The sequence below is a fragment of the Oryctolagus cuniculus genome, chromosome 1 (genome assembly GCF_964237555.1).
Source record: "Oryctolagus cuniculus chromosome 1, mOryCun1.1, whole genome shotgun sequence".
In the NCBI taxonomy this organism is placed as follows: Eukaryota; Metazoa; Chordata; class Mammalia; order Lagomorpha; family Leporidae; genus Oryctolagus; species Oryctolagus cuniculus.
The window spans coordinates 232113896-232137226 of NC_091432.1; the positions used below are offsets into that span (position 1 = coordinate 232113896).

General features: G+C 51.8%; 2 protein-coding genes and 1 non-coding gene across 6 annotated transcripts in view; 2 read left to right on the top strand and 1 right to left on the bottom strand.

Moving 5' to 3' along the window:
- Positions 1 to 283: 283 nt before the first annotated feature.
- Positions 284 to 2345, bottom strand: DOLK (dolichol kinase). Its single transcript, XM_002723876.5, has one exon. The coding sequence runs from the start codon at positions 2039 to 2041 to the stop codon at positions 425 to 427; it is 1617 nt and encodes a 538-aa protein (XP_002723922.2). The 5' UTR covers positions 2042 to 2345; the 3' UTR covers positions 284 to 424.
- The window catches only part of NUP188 (nucleoporin 188), a 52556-nt gene continuing 31548 nt past the window's right edge, over positions 2324 to 23331 (top strand). For 2 of the 4 annotated variants that reach the window (XM_051838506.2, XM_051838508.2), the window contains exons 1-8: positions 2324 to 2455; positions 9595 to 9649; positions 11834 to 11907; positions 14855 to 14939; positions 15419 to 15499; positions 18830 to 18874; positions 20009 to 20101; positions 20233 to 20352. In XM_051838506.2, coding sequence (XP_051694466.2) covers positions 2424 to 2455; positions 9595 to 9649; positions 11834 to 11907; positions 14855 to 14939; positions 15419 to 15499; positions 18830 to 18874; positions 20009 to 20101; positions 20233 to 20352 — 585 coding nt within the window. In that variant the 5' untranslated portion in view covers positions 2324 to 2423. Of the gene's footprint in view, positions 2456 to 7975; positions 8011 to 9594; positions 9650 to 11833; positions 11908 to 14854; positions 14940 to 15418; positions 15500 to 18829; positions 18875 to 20008; positions 20102 to 20232; positions 20353 to 23331 lie in introns of those variants that run through there. The other 2 variants (XM_070057642.1, XM_070057637.1) reach the window with 2 other exon arrangements.
- Positions 7607 to 7712, top strand: LOC127488587 (U6 spliceosomal RNA). Its single transcript, XR_007916337.2, has one exon. It is a non-coding gene; the product is annotated as a U6 spliceosomal RNA (small nuclear RNA).

Consider the following 23331-nt stretch of genomic DNA (forward strand, 5'->3'; position numbering starts at 1 on the left):
ACACCTCGCCACACCTGGGGGGGGGGGGCGGCTGTCGTTAACCCCCTCTTGCACACAGGAAAGCCGAGGCTCAGAGCGGTCAAGCAACTCACTCGTGGTCACTCAGGAAAGCCGTGCAGCTCACGGGAGTCTGACGCGAGCCAGCAGGCGCTCCCGCCGCGAGTGTCCACTCCACGGCGAGACGGGGCGTGCGGGGCCACTCACGTCCTCGGGTTGTACTACCCTTTAAGCCCCTGTTTCTCTTTAAACGGCAGCAAAACTAAAACCAGGAGTGCTTGGCTTGTTTTTTTTTTTTTTTTTTTTTTTTTTAATTTTAAATCTGAATCAACTGAAAACCCAACCTGCTCCCTGCTCTTTCGGCTCTCCACGCCGAGCGGCTGGCTGGCTGCCTGGGGGCCCTCGCCCCCCGCGCCCGTGGCCCCCGCTAGGCCATCAGCAGTATCAGGAGGTAGAGAGGCAGCAGGAGATTGTCTATCTGCGTGGTGTACGCTTCGAGCAGGGACACGGTGCTGATGGAGCCCAGGATCCAGGCGTAGCCGCAGTTCAGGTCCACCCCGCTGTCGAAGACCAAGATGAGCGCCACAGAGATGATCTGCGCGAAGATGGACGTCATGGTGCCCTCGAACGTCTTCTTGGTTCCAGGCCAGCGGATCTCGCCCATGGTGCTGCCGAAGATGGAGGCCACGGTGTCGCCCACGCCCACAGCCAGGACGCCGGCATAGGGGACCAAGGCCCTGGCTCCTCCCAGGCTGCCCTTCTGGGCGCAGGGTCTGGGGACCAGCCAAATGGGAAGGGACATGCCCAGGAGCAGGTAGATATGCGTGAGGATGAGCGGGCCGCTGTCCCGCTCGTCCAGGAAGAGGGCCAGCAGGCTGCGCAGCGGGTGGCCCAGGGGCTTGATGCGGAAGTAGCGCACGTACTCCAGGAAGATGAAGACCGCCAGGCACACGGTGGCGGCCACGTAGAGCAGCGGCCGGTCGAAGATGATGCCGGGGATGTAGGTGGCCACCACGAGGAAGTGGAAATACTTCCGCGCGATGGTGGGGGCTTGGTGCTTCTTGCACTCGGAAGAGGACCGCTTGGCGTTCTGGTACAGCACCACCAGGCAGGCCAAGGCAGCCAGCAGCGACCAGTAGGCAAGGAGGTAGACGCGGGTGTCGGTTTGGAAGAGGAACTGCAGGAGCCAGAGCAGGGGGTTCCTGCGGGTGAGCCAGTGCAGCCAGGGCAGGACCACGCCGAGGCCCAGCACGCAGGTCATGAGGTGGAAGAAGATGGACGAGGCCCAGGTGCCCGAGTCCATGAAGACGAAGAGGGTGCTGAAGAAGACCCCCAGCAGCACCATGCCCACCACCACCACGAGCAGGAAGCAGTCCACCGGGTCCCCCTGCGTCTCCACCACGGTCAGCGAGCGCTTGATGAGCTGGTTGAGCAGGAAGCTGAAGCCCCCCAGCACCAGCAGCGCCTCCCCGGGGGTGAAGCAGCGGGGCAGCAGGTACAGCAGGATCATGTTCAGGTACACGAAGATGAGCAGGACTTCCAGAACCTCGATCACCTCGCCCACGCTCAGCGAGTGCCTCATGACGTACAGGATGACGCCGCCCGCCAGGCCCGAGATGGCGCACGTGTTGGTGGGCACCGGGCGCGTGATGCCCAGCGCCAGCACGGAGGAGAAGAGGGCCACCGCCATGCCGGTGGCTGCCACCACGACGCCGAAGCGCTCGAAGTGCGGGTTCTCGGCCGCCTGGCAGCGCTGCTTGACCACCAGCCCGAACAGCGGCATGACCACCGAGGCGGGCAGCAGGCCGCTGTTGGCCGCCACGCGGAACTGGAAGACCGCGTTGCCCTGCTGCAGCAGCCGGTCCCACTTATACTGCACGTAGAAGGCCTGCACCGCCAGCGCCACGGCGCACCACGAGTACCGGTCCCACACGGCCGCGTGGACGCTGAGCACCACCGCGAACACCACGGCCGCCTCGGCCAGCACCGACCCGCTCAGCGGCGCCACGGCCTCCGCGGCCCGGGGAGGGCCCTCTCGGGTCATGACTGCAGACCCGGGGCTGCGAGGAAGCCGCGGTCACCGGGGACGCCTCTGGACTCGGGGCCCCGCCGCCCCGCCAGGCAGAGGGCGGCAGCTCCCACCCAGCCGGCAGGCTTCTCCAGCTTCGACCCGGGGGCGCCACTACGGCCCACTGGAGAGCTGGCGCGCGGCCGCTCGCTCCCTGCGGCGAGGCCGTCTCCGCGCCTCCGCCGCCCTCACAGTCCTCTCGGCGCGCGCCGCGGACGCCTTATCTCCCCGCGTGGCGCCATCTTGACCCAGCCCGTCCATCACGTGACGGAAGCCCCGCCCCCGCGCCCCGGTCAGGCGGTGCCGGGTCACGTGGGCGCGGCGTCTGGGGGCGGGGTCAAGGCGCGCGCGCGCGAAGATGGCGGCGGCCGCCGGCGGGCAGAGTGTGAGGTGCGGAGCGGGGCCGAGGCGGCGAGGGCGGCTGCGAGGCGCTGGGTGGAAGCCGGACGGGAAGCGGGGCGGGAGTCGGGGACGGGATGGGGCGGCGGTGGCGGGGCGAGCCTCTGCTGGGTGGGCGGAAGCCGAGACGGGGAGCGGTTAAGTCCAAACGGTCCCCGCGCGCGGGGCTCTGAGGGGACTTGTCCGGGGAGGCCGGCTCCTCCGCGTCTCCTCGCCGGGGCCCCTTTCCCTCTTGCCCTCTCGGCGCGGCCCCGGGCGCCCCACCCACGTCTCCTCGCTCGGGGCGCGTCGCGGTGGCGGGAGGACCCAGGCGGAGCCCGAGCCGCAGCGCCCCGAGTTGCGGTCCGCCGGGTCTGCTCGCCCTGTCCCGCGCCTGGAGTGCGTGAGGGGACGAGCCCAGACCCTCCAGGAGCTCGCAGGGCGACTCTTAGAAAGAGAGACGCAGTTCTGCCCGGCGCGCGTCCGGCGCGGAGATCCGGGCGGGCTTCCAGGCCGAGGCGGCCGGACCTCCGCAGCCGCCTCCCGCGCGACAGCTTGGAGCGGCCCTGGCACTTGGCTGGTTCCCGGGGCCCGCAGGGCTCTCCCCGCCATTTTCGGGCTCCCTGCACATCCAGAGGGGCCTGGCACGGGCTCGCGGGGAGCACTTCCACGCGCGGCCCTTCCCGCCTCGCACCGCGGGCCCGGCGCCCGTCTCGTGGCCGGGGGAGCTGGGCCGGCGCGCTCCTCCGCTCTGCCTTGGGGACGGCGCGTCGCCCGCCCCGGGACTGTCCTGGGCCTGTGGCAGCGGGCGACCTGCATCCCGGGCCCAGCCTCGGGGAGAGTGAGGACTGAGCCGCGGGTGCCTGTCGCCCGGTTTCGGAGCCCCTGCTTGCTCGGAAGGCCGCCGGGAAGCGCGTGTTCGTGGGAAGGGCGGTGCGTGTGTGGGGTGAACTGGCGCCTGCCCCACGCGCAGGGATGCCTCGCAGCTCAGTTTGGGGAGCGTTGTCCGTGGCCTCCGAGAAAGTTTGCATATTGGCATTTTAGCTGCCTTGTGCGTGTGTTTTATCTGAAACTGCTGGGGAGAGGGCGAGAGCGCCCTCCCAGGGCCGAGCCAGGCTCAGGTGGCAGGGGCTTGGGCTCGGCCCTGGCGCTGCCTCCCGCCTCGCAGGTGCAGGTGCGGCAGCAGGGGGAGTAGGCAGGACGTGGTTGGCGCTCCGGTGGGGCTTGGCCCGAGTGTAGCCTCAGGTCCCTTGGGTTCTCCAGGTGGAAGTCGGCGAGGTGTGGTTGTGTTTAGAAAGAAAGAAAAAGAACTGGAGTTTGAAGAACTTTTGCTGCTAAACTTTGTTTACACACAAGAGCCGCCCTGGCCTGCCAGAGACAGCCCCAGGTTGATCAGATGCCTGGACAGCCCGGTGAGGCCGCGAGGCAGAGTCTCCCCCGGGGGCAGGCGCCCAGGCACCTGCGCCTCACGCGCTTTGGCAGGAAGTGGAGTGAGAACTCGGCAGACGCTCTGATAGGCTGGGGCGCTCTCGCAGCGTCGGAACCCGGGCCTGGACCCGGCCCCAGCCGCTGCTTGTGTTCGGTGTCCCTGTGAATCAGCCTCGCCACAGCGGGGTGGCCGAGTCAGCCTTCGACCGCGGGACTCACCGTGCAACGAGTACGGCTTCCTGGTAGTTCAAAGGATCCATCCAGATGCCTCTCAAGGAAGAGAACTTCCTGTGTCCCAGAACTGCATGTGTTCTGTGTTTTAATTTTTTTGTATTAATTTTATTTATTTGAAAGCTAGAGTTACAGAGAGATGTAGAACCAGAAAGAGAGAGGTCTTCCATCCAGCGGCTCACTCCCCAAATGGCCACAACGGCCAGAGCTGAACTGACGCAGAGCCAGGAGCTGCTTCCGGGTCTCCCACGCGGGTGCAGGGGCCAAGCACTTGGGCCATCCTCCACTGCTTTCCCAGGCCACAGCAGGGAGCTGTGGAGCGGCCGGGACTCGAATCGTTGCCCACATGGGATGCTGGCACTGCAGGCCAGGGCTTTAATCTGCGCCACAGCACCGACCCCAACTGTATGTGTTTTAGAAACAGAGTTCCTTGTCTGCTGGAATGTTGGATCAGAAGTCAGTGCATTTAAAATTTTGTATTTTAGGCTAGTTATTTAATGTCTGCGCTTTAGTTTTTTTCTCATACCTAGCTCAAATTTACTATGCAGGCCGGTGCTGTGGCTCACTAGGCTAATCCTCCGCCTTGCGGCGCCAGCACACCAGGTTCTAGTCCCGGTCAGGGCACCTGATTCAGGACCAGTTGCCCCTCTTCCAGGCCAGCTCTCTGCTGTGGCCGGGGAGTGCAGTGGAGGATGGCCCAAGTGCTTGGGCCCTGCACCCCATGGGAGACCAGGAGAAGCACCTGGCTCCTGCCATTGGATCAGCGCGGTGCGCCGGCCACAGCGCGCTGGCCGTGGCGGCCATTGGAGGATGAACCAACGGCACAGGAAGACCTTTCTCCCAGTCTCTCTCTCTCACTGTCCACTCTGCCTGTCAAAAAAAAAAAAAAAAAATTTACTATGCAAGTGAATCAGAGATACTGCAGCACATAGAAGTACTTACTTCCTTGAAAATCCGTAGAGAAGATGTTTCTCTGGGAATTCAGATGACCATCACGGGTTCCACTCGTGTCTTGCGTCTTGAGAATCGGCTGGTCAAAGCTTCAGGTCCCAGTTTGAGGTGAGGCCTCTCCTCCCTCGGTCGATCAGAGCACCGTCTCTCCTCCGTGGCTCCATTCCTCTGGAAGCGCTAACTGTTGGCATCCCCGCCTCGGTGCTTGCTTTCTGAGGAGTCTGCGTGGCGTGGACTTCATGTTCTTTGTCGTTCCCAACCCTGAGCTTACGAACATCGGGGAGGTCTGAGACCTATTTGTATTCTCATTATTTCTAAGCCATTAAAGAACCAGTAATGTGGGGCCGGCGCTGTGGCTCAGCAGGTTAACGCACTGGCCTGAAGTGCCGGCATCCCATATGGGTGCTGGTTCTGGTCCCGCCTGCTCCTCTTCCGATCCAGCTCTCTGCTGTGGCCTGGGAAGGCAGTGGAAGATGGCCCAAGTGCTTGGGCCCCTGCACCTGCGTGGGAGACCCAGAAGAAGCTCCTGGCTTCGGATCAGCGCAGCTCCGGCCGTTGTAGCCGTCTGGGGAATGAATCAGCAGATGGAAGACCTCCCTGTCTCTCTCTACTTCTCTCTATAACTCTCTTTCAAATAAATAAAATAAATCTTTTTTTTTTTTAATTTATTTTTTGACAGGCAGAGTGGACAGTGAGAGAGAGAGAGAGAGACAGAGAGAAACGTCTTCCTTTGCCGTTGGTTCACCCTCCAATGGCCGCCGCGGCCAGCACGCTGAGGCCGGCACACGGCGCTGATCCGATGGCAGGAGCCAGGAGCCAGGTACTTCTCCTGGTCTCCCATGGGGTGCAGGGCCCAAGCACTTGGGCCATCCTCCACTGCACTCCCGGGCCACAGCAGAGAGCTGGCCTGGAAGAGGGGCAACCGGGACAGAATCCGGCGCCCCGACCGGGACTAGAACCCGGTGTGCCGGCGCCGCTAGGCGGAGGATTAGCCTAGTGAGCCGCGGCGCCGGCCCAATAAAATAAATCTTTAAAAAAAAAAAAACCAGTAATGCTTATTCCCAGAAATATTTCCTTCCTGATAAACTACCATTTTCTCTTTTATTATGCCTCATCTCGGCCTTCCCCACATTCCTTATTTTTTCCTGTTTATCATGTTCCAGTTAGATCGAGGGCTGAAAGGGACAGATGCCTTCCTTTGGTGTTCATTCATCCAGCATGTTTTCCTCAGGCCTGTCCTGTGCCTGCCACCGTGTCACGGTGTGCTCTGCCTGCCTCCAGGATGAATTTTTGGGTGTGGCGTGAGGCAGATGGCAATGTAATGGCTAAGCTCTGAGGTCATGCAAACCTGGATTCCAACGCTGGCTCCGTTACAAGTTATATTTGTGACTTTAGGAAGCGAGGCACTCTGAAACCTCGGTTTCCTGATGAGATAATGAGGATAATGACAGTATCTGCTCAGAAGTAAGCTGACAATTCAGTAAGACGAGGTGCTAAGCTGAGGAGCACAGGACCTAATGCAGTGCAGCAAACATTGGCTCTTCCTGTCGTCAAAAATGGGAGCCCGTGCCGGCGCCGCGGCTCACTAGGCTAATCCTCCGCCTTGCGGCACCGGCACACCGGGTTCTAGTCCCGGTCGGGGCGCCGGATTCTGTCCCGGTTGCCCCTCTTCCAGGCCAGCTCTCTGCTGTGGCCCGGGAGTGCAGTGGAGGATGGCCCAAGTGCTTGGGCCCTGCACCCCATGGGAGACCAGGAGAAGTACCTGGCTCCTGCCATCGGATCAGCGTGGTGCGCCGGCCGCGGCGGCCATTGGAGGGTGAACCAACGGCAAAGGAAGACCTTTCTCTCTGTCTCTCTCTCTCACTGTCCACTCTGTCAAAAAAAAAAAAAAAAAAAAAAGGGAGCCCGCATTCTGGCATTCTGGCTAAGGTCGCCGCTTGCAGCACTAGCACTGGTTCATGTCCTGGCTGCTCTGCTTGCAAGTCAGTGCCCTGCTAATGGCCTGAGAAAAGCAGCGTGGAGTGGAGCCCAAGTGTTTGAGCCCTGTCACCTGCGTGAGAGAGCTGGATGAAGCTTTTGGCTCCTGGCTTCTGCCTGGCCTAGCCCTGGCTGTTGTGGCCATCTGCGGTGTGAACCTCTCTCTCTGCAACTCTGCCTTTAAAATAAATAAATCAAAATTTTTTTTTCTTCCAAGAAACATCATTTTCTTTTAAAGATTTATTTATTTATTTGAAAGCCAGAGTTACATAGAGGAAAGGCAGAGAGAGAGAAAGGTCTTCCATCCTGGGTTCACTTCCCAATTGGCTGCAATGGCTGGAGCTGCGCCAGTCTGAAGCCAGGAGCCAGGAGCTTCCTCCTGGTCTCCCACGCAGGTCCAGGGGCCCAAGGACTTGGGCCATCTTCTGTTTTCCCAGGCCATAGCAGAGAGCTGTATCAGGAGTGGAACAGCTGGGATTTGAACCGGTGCCTATATGGGATGCCGGCACTGCAGGCTGCGACTTTACCCGCTATGCCACAGTGCCAGCCCTCAAATTTTTTTCTTAGCATTAACCCGTGCTCGCTTCGGCGGCACATGTACTAAAATTGGAATGATACGAGAAGATTAGCATGGCCCCTGTGCAAGGATGACACACAGATTCGTGAAGCGTTCCATATTTTTTTTTTTTTTAAAAGCATTACTCCTTGGAAAAAAGATTTGTGATGTTTAGATGTCTTTAATCCTCTTTGATGGGAAAACCCTGAAAGATAGTTTTTACAGACTTCATGCTTTGTGTTATAGTCTTTTTTTTTTTTTTTTTAGATTTATTTATTTATTTGAAAGAATTACACAGAGAGGAGAGGCAGAGAGAGAGAGAGGTCTTCCATCCGCTGGTTCACTCCCCAGATGGCCACAGCGGCCGGAGCTGCACTGATCTGGAGCCCGGAGTTAATGGGGATATGTTTTCCAGTTTATCCACGTAATTACCATACCTTGCATTCTTCTTGCTCAATGTTTGGTATATTTCATTAGAAAACTTTTCATTTTTTTCTCTTGCAGATAGACATCTAAGCAGTGTTAACTATTTTAGGTTACTATTCTAGAAACTGATTTGAGATCTTACAAAGTATAATCTTTCTCCTTTTTCTAATAACTCATTTTTGAGATAATTTTTTAAAAGATTTGTTTATTTGAAAGGCAGAGTTAATGGAGGGAGAGAGGGAGAGGGAGAGGGAGAGTTATCTTCCATCTGCTGGTTCACTTTCTAGCCAGTGCTTTTAGGGGATTCCAGGGTCACAGGCAGCAGCTTAACCAGCTATGCCACAACACTGGCCCCTTGAGATAATTTTTTTTTTTTTTTTTTAAAGACTTAAGTATTTATTTGAAAGAGTTACAGAGAGTGAGAGGCAGAGAGAGGGAAGCCTTCCATCCACTGGTTCACTCCCCAGATGGCCGCAAGGACCAGGGCTGGGCCAGACTGAAGTCAGGAGCTTCATCCGGGTCTCCCACGTGGGTCCAAGGGTCCAAGTGCTTGTGTCCTCTGCTGCTTTCTCAGGTGCGTTAGCAGGGAGCTGGATCACAAGTGGAGTAGCCAGGACTTGAACTGGTGCTCTGCAGGGCATGTTTTAACCCACTGCAGCACAGTGCTGGCCCCGAAATAATTTCTTAATGGTTATATTTTGAGAGTTAGTTCTAGGTTTAAAAAAGCCTAAAAATATGTTTAGTGCAGTTCCAGAGTCATGAGTGAGAGAAAGACCTGGGGAAAGTACATGGTGGGAAGTATATGTGGTGACTCAGTGGTGGCAGGGACTCTAAACGATGTATTTTTTGTTTGTTTTTAAACATTATTTGAAAGGCAGAGTTACAGAGAGGTAGAGGCAGAGAGGTAGAGAGAGGTGCTGCGATGGCCTGAGCTGTGCTGATCTGAAGCCAGGAGATTCTTCTGGAGCTCCCGTGGGGGCGCTGGGGCCCAAGGACTTAGGCCTTCTTCTACTGCTTTCCCAGGGCATAGCAGAGAGCTGGATCAGAAGTGGAGTAGTCAGGATTCAAATTGGTGCCCCTATGGGATGCCCATGCTGAAGGCATAGGCTTAATAGGCTTAACCTAGGCCGGCACCGCGGCTCACTAGGCTAATCCTCCGCCTTGTGGCGCTGGCACACCGGGTTCTAGTCCCGGTCGGGGCGCCGGATTCTGTCCCGGTTGCCCCTCTTCCAGGCCAGCTCTCTGCTGTGGCCAGGGAGTGCAGTGGAGGATGGCCCAAGTGCTTGGGCCCTGCATCCCATGGGAGACCAGGAGAAGCACCTGGCTCCTGCCATCGGATCAGCGCGGTGCGCCGGCCACAGCGCGCTGGCCGTGGCGGCCATTGGAGGGTGAACCAACGGCAAAGGAAGACCTTTCTCTCTGTCTCTCTCTCTCTCACTGTCCACTCTGCTTGTCAAAAAAAAAAAAAAAAAAAAAAAGGCTTAACCTACTACACCACGGTGATGAAATAGCTGTGAGGTGGTGTAGTCAGGTTCGTATATAATCTGAAAGCACAATTACCCGTGTTTCTCTCATTTTTCAGGAGCAGTAGAGAGCTGTGGACAATCCTGCTTGGAAGGTCAGCTCTCAGAGAACTGGTAAGGGTAATGTTCTTGTGGTTTCTGTGGATTCTTTGTGTAGTGAACAGCACAAAACTACCTTCCTTGTCTTTGAAGTAGGGAGTGAAACGTATTTTTACTTCTGAAACTGTGTGTTACGCAGTCCCTGCTCTCCGCAGGCATGGGAACTTGTCCCGTAGCCCGGCTGCTGACGTGTTCTGAATCTCCCTTTGACAAAGGTGTCTCAGCGGCACTGAGTGTTGGCTGCTGCGAGCAGGGGTACAGATACCTGTCTCCCCCTCAGGCTGAGACTCCGGTCTTTCTCTGCGCGCCTTTCCTTCCCGTTCATCAGCCTCCTCTAGCTCTTAGCGGCGGTGGTTTGTAGAAGGTTTGCAAACAAATAATCAGTGAAGAACAGTGCTTCCTGTTTGTCCTTGGGTGTCCTAAGGATAAGTGTTAAGATTACATCCAGGGACTGGCACTGTGGCTCAGAGGTTAAGCCACCAGAGTGCTGGTTCAAGTCCTGGCTCTTCCACTCTGTCCAGCTTCCTGCTAATGTGCCTGAGAAGGCAGCGGTTGATGGCCCATGTGCTCGAGCACCTGCCACCCACATGTGGAAACAGGATGACGCCCCTGGCTCCTGGTTTTGGCCTGGTCCAGCACTGGCTGTTGTGGCCATTTGGGAAATGATCCTGTAGATGAAAGATTCTCTCTCTCTCTCTTCCTCCCTCTCTGTCTCTGTGACTTTTAAGCAGATAAATAAATATTTTAAAAAAGATTACCTTCGATTACTATTATTGTTACTAGAAGTAACAAAATGAATATTATATCCATTTTAGAGCCTACTTTAAGAAAAAAAGTTATTTTCATTTGGAGGCAAAGTGAAGGAGAGAGAGAGAGATCTTCCATCCACTGATATACTCCTCAGTTGTCCACAACGGCTGGGCCTAGATCATGGCAAAGCCGGAAGCCTGGAACTTCATCCAGGTGTCCCACATGGGTGGCAGGGCCCAAGCACTTGAGCCATCATCTGTTGCCTTCCAAGAGGCTGGATCAGAGGTAGAGGAGCTGGGAGTCAGTTGGCACTCTGATGCAGGGTGCATGTGTCCCAAAGGTTACTTAACCCACCATGCTTCAATGCCTGCCCCTGTAACATTTTTTGATATTCCTTTATCTGATGATTCCAATTATGAAAATGTATTGTAAGAAATAACTGGGGACTGGTGCTGTGGTGTAGTGGGTAAAGCCACCACCTGCAGTGCCAGCATCCCATATGGGCACCGAGTCCCGGCTGCCCCACTTTCAATCCAGCTCTCTGCTATGGCCAGGGAAAGCAGTAGAAGATGGCTCAAGTCCTTGGGCCCCTGCACCTGTGTGGGAAACCCGGAAGAAGCTCCTGGCTCCTGGCTTCAGATTGGTGCAACTCTGGCCATTTGCAGCCAATTTGGGAGTGAACCAGCAGATGGAAGACCTCTCTCTCTCTGCCTCTCTTTCCCTCTCTGTGCAACTCTTGACTTTTAAATAAATAAATAGATCTTTAAAAAAAAAAAAAACAAAAACCTGAAAATAGTTTTGTGTGCAAAGCTCTTCACCATCATAAAATTGTTTAATAAAGAATTATAGTAACTATAAGTGTATCTAACATGAAAGGAATGGTAAATAAATTTTGATCTAGTCACTTGATAAGATAGCATGCAACGACCGGACAGTATGTTTACCGGGGCCGACCCTGTGGCACAGCACGTTGGGCTGCTGCCTGCAGCACCAGCATCCCCTATGGGCACTGGTTTGAGTCCCAGCTGCTCCACTTCCAGTTCAGCTCCCTGCTGATGCGCCTGGGAAAGCAGTGAAAGGTGGCCCAAGTCCTTGGGCCCCTGCACACGCTTGGGAGACCCAGATGCAGCTCCTGGCTTTGGCCTGTTTTAAACCCAGGCTGTTTCTGCCATTTTGGGAGTGAACCAGCGAATGGAAGACCTCTTTCTCTCTGCCTCTGAATCTCTCTAACTCTGACTTTCAAATAAGTAAATAAATCTTAAAAGAAAAAAGTATGTTTATCAAGGTTTTTATGATAAGGTTAAATTATTATGCTACAATGTTAGGGAACGAATTCTGGATTCAAAATTATTCCAGCTGTGGGAAAAACACATATTAAAAGGAGTTAAGAGTCGTATCCTGGTGTCTGATTAAAACTGCTTTTGTATAAATTGCCTTTTTCTTTTCCAGAATCAGATAGAGGCAGAACTGAATAAACATTGGCAGCGGTTGTTAGCGGGGCTTTCTTACTACAGACCTCCCAGGTAAGGCGGTCCCAGTGTCGGCTCGGAGTATGCTGGCGGCGGTGCATCCATCCTCAGGTGCCTTTGTGCTGTTGCGGAGCTAGGAGTGGGTGCAGGCGTCAGAATGTAATCTAATCACCAGTGGGAAAGAGCAGTGCGTTTTTTTTTTTTTGTCTATTGAAAGAAAGGGAAATTTCTTCTTGAAATACATTCCATTCACAGGAACTCCGTCTGGGTCCCCCACGTGGGTGACAAGGCCCAAGCACCTGGGTTATTTTCATTGCCTTCCCAGGTGGATCAGTAGGAATCTGGATCGGAAGCAGAGCAGCTAGGACGTGGTGCTGTCGTGGTGGGACGCCACCATCACTGGAAGCAGCAGCTGACCCGCTGTGCTGCCGTGCCAGCCCCCCTCATTCCTTTTCTGTTTGTCTGTTTGCTGCAGATCATAGAGACTGTGGTGGATGAATACACAGATTGTTTGCTAAGGGAATTAAAATAATGCACTTGTAGGGCTAGGGTCATTTACCTTTTTTTTTTTTTTTTAAGATTTATTTATTTATTTATTTGAAAGTCAGAGTTACACAGAGAGAGGAGAGGCAGAGAGCGAGAGGTCTTCCATCTGATGGTTCACTCCCCAGTTGGCTGCAATGGCTGGAGCTGTGCTGATCAGGAGCCAGGAGCCAGGAGCTTCTTCTGGGTCTCCCTCTCGGGTGCAGAGGCCCAAGGACTTGGGCCATCTTCTACTGCTTTCCCAGGCCACAGCAGAGAGCTGGATGGGAAGTGGAGCAGCCAGGACTCGAACTGGCACCCATACAGGATGCTGGCACTGCAGGTGGAGGCTTTACCCGCTATGCCACAGCACTGCCCCCACCCCCCCTTTTTTTTTTTTTTTCTAAGAGTTATTTGGAAGACAAAGCAATAGGGAGAGAGAGAGAGAGATTCCATCCATTCATTTACTCCCCAAATGCCCAGAACTGCTGCACTGGGCCAGGCCCAAGTCAGGGGTCAGGAACTCCATTTGGGTCTCCCAGGTGGATGGAAGAATCCAAGCAGTTGGGCCATCAACCACTGACTTCCTAGGCATATTAATAGGAATCTGGATCCGAAATAGAGGCACCGAAGCTTGAACTAGGCACTCCGATATGGGATGCAAGCATCCGAAGTGACAGCTTACCACCCTCCTTTTTATTGTTGTTTTAAAAAGATTTATTTAGAAAGAGCCACAGAGACCGGGAGAGACGGAACTTGCATTCACTGTTTGCTCCTCAGATGGCTGTAACAGCTAGCGTTGGGTCAGGCGAAAGCCAGGAGCTTCATCTGTCTCCCACGTGGGTGGCAGGGGCCCAAGTACTTCCACTGCTTTCCCAGGCCATTAGCTGGAGCTGGAGTGGAAGTGGAGCAGCCAGCACTCGAACCTGTGTCGCAGACACTGGCTAGACCCCATCCTTCCTTTCCTCTCAGCTGTGGCGACGCTTTAGTCTTTCCTTGGTTTTCATGACCTTGAGTGGTTCTCAGGAGGACTGGTTGAGCATGTCATAGTATGTCATAGTATGCTCTCAGTGTGGAGCTGCCTGACGTGTTCCTCGTCAGTAGACTGGAGTTGTGGATTTTGGGGAGAACATAGAGTTGAGGTGCCGTTCTTACTAGAAGGCGTGTGTCACCCTCCTGAGATCTCTGCTGATGGGAACGTGGGCAGTTGGGTAAAGTAGCGTTTGCCACGTTTCTCCTCTGTAGGGTTGTTTTTCCCCTTACCTTACTCTGTTCTTTAGCAGTGAGTCAGTAAGCGCAGCCTTCTCGGTGCAGGTGGTGGTAGAATTATACTGCACCTCCTGAAGGGGGTGGTATCTGTGTATGTGAGTTACAATTCCTCCATTTATTCACTCATCATTTCTATTAGTCTAGACTCAAGTTTATTATGTATTTTATACTTCATTCCAGCTTTCAGGTTGCCTTTTTTTAGAGATTTATTTATTTATTTTTTTACTTTTCTTCTTTTTTTTTTTTTTTGACAGGCAGAGTTAGACAGTGAGAGAGAGAGAGACAGAGAGAAAGGTCTTCCTTTGCCATTGGTTCACCCCCAAAATGGCCTCTACGGCCAGCGCACTGCGCCGATCCGAAGTCAGGAGCCAGGTGCTTCTCCTGGTCTCCCATGCAGGTGCAGGGCCCAAGCACTTAGGCCATCCTCCACTGCCTTCCCAGGCCACAGCAGAGAGCTGGACTGGAAGAGGAGCAACCGGGACTAGAACCTGGGGTGCCGGTGCCGCAGGCGGAGGATTAGCTTCTTGAGCCACGGCGGTGGCCAGGATTTATTTATTTATTTGAAAGGTGGAGTTGAGAGGGAGGGGGAGGGGGAGGGGGGAGGAAGGAGGAAGGAGGAGGGAGAGACTGAAAGATATCGTCCATGGCTGGGACTGGGCCAGGCTAAAGCCAAGAGCCTGGAACTCCATCTGAGTCCTCCCACATGGGTGGCAGGAGCCCAGATACTTGAGCCATCTTCCGCTGCCTTTTCAGGCACATTAGCAGGGAGCCAGATCAGAAGTGGAGCAGCTGGGGTGCGCTCATGGGATGTGGGCAGTGGCTTAATCTGCTGTGCCACCATGCTGGCCTCTCACTTCTTAATAGCTGTAGGGTATTTGGTAAATTATTTGTGTTGTGTTAATTTTATTTGTAAATGACTATAGTAATATTTACTTTCCAGGATAGCTATAAGGTTCAGAATAAGTAATGTAACCTAATGAATCTACAAATAATATTGTTATTACTGTGTTTCCTAACAGGCACATGGTATATTTTTATTACCTAGGCATAACCACCTCTGTTTATAAAGTGTGTTGAGGTGAATGTATGCGTATATATTTTGTAGATACCTAAAGAACAGAAAAAAAATCTTGTAAAAATCTTTACATACTTTTATCATAAACCCTAGAGTTGTTGAGATTGAAAGCATGATCCACTGTTCTTTTTATAGTTCAAGTTCAGCTGAGAAAGTAAAAGCTAATAAAGATGTAGCTTCACCACTGAAGGAGCTGGGGTTAAGAATCAGCAAGTTTTTGGTAAGTGAAAACTCGCCCTGCTTTCATGTGTTACCGGCAGTGAATGTGCGTGTGCTATTGTTAGTGATTTTCATTGGAAATTCAGTCTATTACAGTTTGGGGGGTTACATTGAACATATTGGTCTTAGAAATACTCAAATTGGCAGCTCTCCTAACAGGTACAAAGCGAAGTAATGATCTTTAAGTCGAGTAAGTGTTTATTTAAATATGTAGCATTTTCTTTTTTAGAAGCCCAGGTAATGCCTGTTCCTGAGCTGATGAGCTTAGCCAGTTAGCGCAGTTGTTGCCTGTAGCTTTGTCATGGGAATTGTGTGTCGGTTTACTGGCTCTTCTTCCTGTTTGGATTGAAATTGCTGTGTTGTGTGCAAGCTCTGGAAGGATTTTTGTTGATTCAGGGTCTGTGCTTGTGGAGAACACGTGGTTGGATGCTTTGAGTCTTAGTAGCTGCACTGCTCTCCACTTACAAGTCTGCATTTCAGGGTCTTGATGAAGAACAGAGCGTGCAGTTACTCCACTGTTACCTCCAAGAGGATTACAGGGGCACGCGGGACTCACTGAAGGTTTGTAGCTGCGTCCAGCTCCTCTCGGCCGCCTGTATCTTTTGTCCTTGTTGGTTTTGGATAGTATAGGGTTTTTGGCACAGGTGTTTTTTTTTTTTTTTTTTTTTTTTTTTTTAAGATTTTATTTATTTGAGCGGTAAAGTTACAGACAGTGAGAGGGAGACAGAGAGAAAGGTCTTCTGTTGGCTGGTTCACTCCCCAAATGGCCACAACAGCCAGAGCTGAGCCAGTCTGAAGCCAGGAGCCAGGAGCTTCTGGGTCTCCTGTGTGGGTGCAGGGGCCCACAGACCTGGGCATCCTCTGCTGCATCCCCAGGCCACAGCAGAGAGCTGGGAGGAAGTGGAGCAGGGGCCTGCACTGTGCAGTAGTGAATGAAGCAAGAACACGTGCTAGTACTTCTGTGAAAAGTGGAAATGGAAGAGTGGGCATTCGGCACACTGGTTGACACTGCTTGGAGGGTGGGTTGGAGTATTGGGTTAAGCCGCGGCCTGCAATGCCGGCATCCTGGCTGACTGCTCCACTTCCAGTGCAGCTCCTTGTTCATGGCCTGGGAGTAGCAGCAACAGGTGCCCAAGTACTTGGGCTGCTGCACCCGCATGGCTCCTGGCTCCTGGCTCCTGGCTCCTGGCTCCTGGCTCCTGGCTCCTGGCTCCAGCTTTAATCTGGCCCAACTCTGGCCATTGCGTCCATTTGAGGAATAAACCAGTGGATGGGAGATCTCTCTTTGTAACTCTGACTCTAAAATAAACTTCAAAACAAAACAAAACTAAGCATGTTAATGTGGGAACACATGCGTTTCCACCAGTGGGCTAAATGTCCACCTCAGGATGTCAGAGATTCTGAAAAGGATTTGGGGGACCAGCGTTGTTCTGTGGGTGAAGCCACGGCTTACGATACTGGCATCCCATATTGTAGTGTGGATTCGAGTCCCAGCTACTCCACTTCTGATCCAGTTTCCTGCTAATGTATCTAGGAGGGCAGTAGAAAATGACCTAAGTATTTGGGTTCCTGCCAGCCATAAGGGAATCTTTTTTTTTTTTTTTTTTTTTAATTTATTTGAAAGAGTTACAGTGAGAGAGGGAGAGACAGAGAAGGGGAGGGTGATCTTCCATCTGCTGGTCCGCTTCCCAGATGGCCGCAGCAACCAAGGCTGGGTCAGGATCTTCATCTGGATAGCCCACGTGGAGCAGGGACCCACGCGTTTGGGCCATCCTCTGCCACTTCCCAGGCACTCAGCAGGGAACTGGATGGGAAGTAGAGCACCTGGGATACGAACTGATGCCCACATGGGACGCTGGCGCTGCAGAGGGCAGCTTAACCCACTGCTCCACAGTGCCAGCCCCTCATCTGGAAAATTCCCTGGCTCTTGGCTTTGGCCTGGCACAGACCTGACCATTGTGGCCATCTGGGGAGTGGACCAGCAGATAGAAGATCCCTTTCTGTCTCTCTCACTCTGCCTTTCAAATAAACAAATCTTTGAAAACATGAAGAAAATGTTTTGGGAAAATGGCCATTCTACCCAGGCCCACTTTTTTTTTTTTTTTTTTTTTAAAGATTTGTTTATTTATTTTGAAAGGTAGAGTTAGAGAGAAGGAGAGGACAGAAATATCTTCCATCTGCTGGTTCACTCTGCAAATGGCTACAACAGTCGGGGCTGGCCTGATCCAAAGCTAGAGCCAGGAGCTTCTGGGACTCCCACATGGGTGCAGGGGCTGAAGCACCTGGGCCATCCTCCACTGCTTTCCCAGGTGCATTAACAGGAAGCTGGATTGGAAGTGGAGCAGCCGGGACTCGAACTGGCGCCTATATGGGATGCCAGCACTGCAAGCAGTGGCTTTATCCACTACACCACAGTACCGGTTCCCAGACCTGCATTTTATATACGAAGAACCTGAGATAAGAGAGGCACTGTGCTTTGGAGCCCAGTTTTGGGTGCATTTAAGCAAAATATTTACAGAATCAGGCTGTTACAACTTTAAAGAAATTTTATTAGATTTTTAGTATTTTTTTTAAAAAAGACATTTATTTTATTTGAAAGGCAGAGTTAGAGAGATTGATATTCCATTCGCTGGTTCACTCCCCAAATGGCTGAATTCAGTGGAGTTGGGCCAGGCTGAAGCCAGGAGCCAGGAGCTTCTTCTGGATCTCCCATGTGGGTGCAGGGGCCCAAGCACTTGGACCATCTTTCGCTGCTTTCCCAGGTGCGTTAGCAGAGAGCTGGATTGGAAGTGGAGCAGCTGGGAACCAAACTAGTGCCCATATGGGATGCCGGCAGCTTAACCTGCTATGCCACAGCACTGGCCCTTGGATTTTTAATTTTTCAGAAAAGACTTATTTGTGTATTGAAAGGATGAGGGACAGAGAGATCTTCCATTTGCTGATTCATTCCCCAAATGGCCACAACAGTTAGGTCTGATGCCAGGAGCTAAGAACTCCATCCTGGTGTCCCGCATGGATGGCAGGAGCCCAAGTACTTGAGCCACCTTCCGCTGTACTCCCAGGTGCGTAAGCAGGAAGCTGGATTGCAAGCGGAATAGCTGGGACTTGAACTAGGCACTCTGATAGAGATGATGCTGACGTGGCAAGTGGTGGCTTAAATTACTGTGCCACGACACCAGCCCCTAATTTTTATTTTTCACTTGAGAGGCACAGAGAGACAAAGGTCCTATCAACTGATTTGTTCCCCAGCTGGGGCTTGGCTGGGCCAGGCTCTGGTGAGAGTGGGGGGAGAAATTAGATCCAGGTTGCCGTGTAGGTGGGAGGAACCCAGTTAAGCATTAGCACTGCCTCTCAGGGTCTGCTTTAGCAGGAAGCTAAAATAAGGAGTTGAAACCAGGAATCAAACCCAGACACTCTTTTTTTTTTTTTTTTTAATTTATTGATTTATTTAAAAACAGAAGAAGAGGCTTAGAGAGAGAGAGAGAGAGAGAGGTCTTCCATCCGCTGGCTCACTACCCAGTTGGCCTCAAGGGCTGGAGCTGGGCTGATCCGAAGCCAGGAGCCAGGAGCTTCTTCTGCTTCTCCCTCTTGGGTGCAGGGCCCAACGACTCGGGCCATCTTCCACTGCTTCCCCAGGCCACAGCTGAGAGCTGGATCGGAAGTGGAGCAGCCGGGACTTGAACCGACGCCCAGATGGGATGCTGGCACTGCAGGCAGTGGCTTTACCCGCTACGCCGTGGTGCCAGCCCCAACAAGGGCAACTCACCACCAGGCTAAATGCCCACTCCAGGCCATCATAACCCTGAAGGATGAGGCAGAGTTTCTAACTTTTCCTTTGCTACCGGAGCTTTGACTTGCAGGGTGACTTCTTAACTGTTCTGTTTCCTTCAGGTGGTCCTGCAGGATGAGAGACAGAGCCAGGCCTTGATCCTGAAGGTCAGTGCAGTACCCATTTTAATTCTGTGCTGTCAAATTGGTGACGACTTCGTGACCTGGTTCTCTCTTTTTTTTTTTTTTTTTTTTGTTATTTATTTTTTTGACAGGCAGAGTGGACAGTGAGAGAGAGAGAGAGACAGAGAGAAAGGTCTTCCTTTGCCATTGGTTCACCCTCCAATGGCCGCCGTGGCTGGCGCACCGCGCTGATCCGAAGGCAGGAGCCAGGAGCCAGGTGCTTCTCCTGGTCTCCCATGGGGTGCAGGGCCCAAGCACCTGGGACATCCTCCACTGCACTCCCTGGCCACAGCAGAGAGCTGGCCTGGAAGAGGGGCAACCGGGACAGAATCCGGCGCCCCGACCGGGACTAGAACCCGGTGTGCCGGTGCCGCAAGGCGGAGGATTAGCCTAGTGAGCTGCGGCGCCAGCCGACCTTGTTCTCTCGAGCTTTGCTGGCTTTTGACTCTTCTGCTGGCGAGCACCGAGTGCCTTGTGGAGGAGCTCACGCGCTCGCTGGGAAGCCGGCTGCTTTGTTCACTGGACCAGCGGAGGGGCTTCCCCAGGGGGGCTTCAGCTCCTGGTGGTGAAAACTGGCCCATGAGTGTGGAGATCCAACAGGCTTAATTGGTTTTTCTGTATTCCTGTATTTCCCATCCTCCCTCCAGCAACCTTCACACTTAGGATCTTGCTTTGAAGTGAAATTTGACTCAGTTCTGATGTGGTTTCCTCCTCATTTAGTGAGAATTAAGCGCGTTAGTTAGAGACATTAGGACAGACACGTTAGTTAGAGACATTAGGACGGACACGTTAGTTGAACAGTGGGACATAGATCAGTGATGTTTTTGTATTTGTTTTCATGTCCTTGGCCTGTCATTTTATAGCATTGTGTGTTTCTTGAATGTTCTGAGGAATCGTGGTAGAAAACCTTTTTGGAAACTTGATTTTATTCTGAGGTAATACTTGCATAACTTACATGTGGATTTTGAAGACCTTTTGCTTCTTTTGCCTAATTTATTATATTTTATTCAAATCAGACTTTTGCATTTTCAGGTAAGTGTTCTGATTAGCAGTAGATCTAAAATTGAGTATCTCTGTGCAAAGGTGAATAACTGGTTCTAGTCTTTGGGTTCTTCCCAGATTGCAGATTATTACTATGAAGAAAGAACCTGTATTCTACGCTGTGTCCTGCACCTTCTGACTTATTTCCAAGATGAGCGGCACCCATATAGGGTAAGCTCCTTTAATCCTTTTGGTTCCTTTCACCCAGTATCATTCAACCATTGAAAGTAATTTTATATTATCCCTATTCATTTGAATATTTTCCCTTTTAAATGAATTATGTTATTTTGATTTTTTAAAAGGTTGAATATGCAGACTGTGTTGATAAGTTGGAGAAGGAGCTAGTTTCAAAGTACAGACAGCAGTTTGAAGAGCTTTATCAGACTGAAGCCCCAACATGGGAGACCCATGGGACCCTCATGGTATGTGGTGACTGTGCTGTCTGGCGCTGTAGCAGAGTTGCACGCGTTTCCTCTTAGAGCTCCATGTTCAGTTTTTTTTATTTTTTTTATTTTTTTTTTTTTTTATTTATTTTTTTTTTTTTTTGACAGGCAGAGTGGACAGTGAGAGAGAGAGACAGAGAGAAAGGTCTTCCTTTGCCGTTGGTTCACCCTACAATGGCCGCCGCGGCCGGCGCGCTGCGGCCGGCGCACCGCGCTGATCCGATGGCAGGAGCCAGGAGCCAGGTGCTTTTTCTGGTCTCCCATGGGGTGCAGGGCCCAAGCACCTGGGCCATCCTCCACTGCACTCCCTGGCCACAGCAGAGGGCTGGCCTGGAAGAGGGGCAACCGGGACAGAATCCGGCGCCCCGACCGGGACTAGAACCCGGTGTGCCGGCGCCGCAAGGCGGAGGATTAACCTAGTGAGCCGCGGCGCCGGCCTCCATGTTCAGTTATTTACTCACTCATTCACTGAGGATAGATGCAGATTTCAGTTTATGTCGTATAGATCAAAACTGATGGCTTCAGGTAATGCTACTGCTTCAGGGCCTTTTTCCTTGACTTTATCAGTTACTGTATTTGTTTCCTTACCAAAAGATTTTCAGTTCTTTTTGTTGCTGGTTTTTTTTTTTTTTTTTAACTTTTATTTAATGAATATAAATTTCCAAAGTACAGCTTATGGATTACAATGGCTTCCCCCCCATAACGTCCCTCCCACCCGCAACCCTCCCCTCTCCCTCTCCCACTCCCTCTCCCCTTCCATTCACATCAAGATTCATTTTCGATTCTCTTTATATACAGAAGATCAGTTTAGCATACATTAAGTAAAGATTTCAACAGTTTGCTCCCACACAGAAACATAAAGTAAAAAATAATAGATGATTTTTTAAATGATGATGAAATCAGATCAGACCTATTGTCATGTTTAATCCCAGTGAGAGTCAAGTTGGGAATTGATAATTTCTTCTTCTTTTTTTTTTTTTTTTAAACAGAAGATCAGTTTAGTATACATTAAGTAAAGCTGTCAACAGTTTGCACCCCCATAGAAACACAAAGTGAAATATACTGTTTGAGTACGCGTTATAGCATAAGTCTCAATGTACAGCACATTAAGGACAGAGATCCTACATGAGGAGTAAGTGCACAGTGTTGTTAAAGATTTATTTATTTATTTATTGTTACTTGAAAGTCACAGTTTCACAGAGAGGGAAGGAGAGGCAGAGAGAGAGAGATCATCCATCTGCTGGTTCACTCCCCTATTGGCCACAACAGCCAGAGCTGTGCTTATCTGAAGCCAGGAGCTTCTTCCAGGTCTCCCACGCAGGTGCAGGGGCCCAAGCACTTGGGCCATCTTCTGCTTTCCCAGGCCACAGCAGAGAGCTGGATCGGAAGTGGAGCAGCCGGGTCTCGAAACGGCACCCATATGGAATGCCGGCACTGCAGAAGGCAACTTTACCTGCTATGGCACATCGCCGGCCCCCAAAATATTTTCTCTTAACGGTTAATGGAACTTATCTAAACCCAAAGGTTTCATCTTTTTATGATCACTTTCCGTTTATTTAGAAATGTTTGTTTATTTGGAAGGCAGAAAGAGAGGGAGAGAGAAAGAGAGATCAGTTTTCCATCTGCTTATTCGTGCACCAAGTGGCCACAGCAGCTAGGGCTGTGCTGGGCTGAGGTCAGGAGCCTGGAACTTCATCGGGGTCTCCCTTGTGGGTGGTAGGAACTCCAGTACTTGAGCTTTGGTCCGCTTGCCAGGCACGTTAGCAGGAAGCTGGGTTGGAAGCAAAGTGGCTAGCACTTGAACCTGCGCTTTGATGTGGATGTAGGCTACCCAAGCAGTGGCTTAGCCCACTGTGCCTCAGTGCCGGCCCCACGATCACTCTGTATGAAGTGTGTGAAATTAGGCTGGTTATTTCATCCTAAGCCCTAAACCAGTTTGCATTTTTAGATAATAATGAGATCTTTTTTGTTGGGAAAGTAATACATTCTTATTAAAACACACCAGTCAGAACACAGAAGCTATTTACAATATTTGGTAGAAGGAAGGAGCCCATTTCTGATGTGGTATATACGTTGTTAATGTCTCCCCAGAAAGTTTGCCATCCAGCAGAAAATAGCAACAAAAGCGTACGTTTCCCAGGAATTAACTTACTGCAGTCCAGCATCTGAAGTGACTAGAACTTCACAGTGCTTTAAAGGGTGTACAGGAAGACATGACCGAAGGAAAGACACACCACACTGCTGGGTTCAGACTCCCAGAGCCTCGAAAATGCCAATTTCTGTATGCTTGTTTTTTTCCAAAGATTTATTTTATTTATCTGAAAGGCAGAGTGACAGAGAGAGGGGAGAAGCAGGGGAAGGGATCGTCTGTCTTTGGTTCTCTCTCCAAATGGCTGTGACAGTCGCGTCTGGGCCAAGCTGCAGCCAGGAGCCTGGCATTCCGTCGGCATCTCCCACGCGGTGGGAGGGGCCGGGTACTTCTGCTGCCTTCCTGGGCATGTCAGCAGGGAACTAGACAGGAAGCGACACAGGACTCAAACCAGTGCGCTAATATTTGATGTCAGCATTGCAGGCAGTGGGCTTACCTGCTGTGCCCCAACACTGCCCAGGCTGTTTGTATTAAACTTAGAAATTTAATACAGCTCTGAAAAAAATAAAAATATGAAAATATTGAAAAAGGAAAATTAACCTTACCAAGTAATAAAGCTGTAGTAATTTAAAGTAAGGAATAGACTTGAATAGAGCATAATAGAAAATGTAGCTGTGGATCGAAAAACCAGTAGGAAATTAGTGGTAGCATTCAAATCGGTGAGGAAACACCATGGGGTAGCCATCTAGAAAAAAGTTCTATCTCTACATTATGCTTTTTTTTTTTTTCCGTAATAATTTATTTTATTTATTTGAAAGAGTTACAGAGAGAGAAAGAGGGAGAGACACAGACAGCTTCCCTCTGCTGGC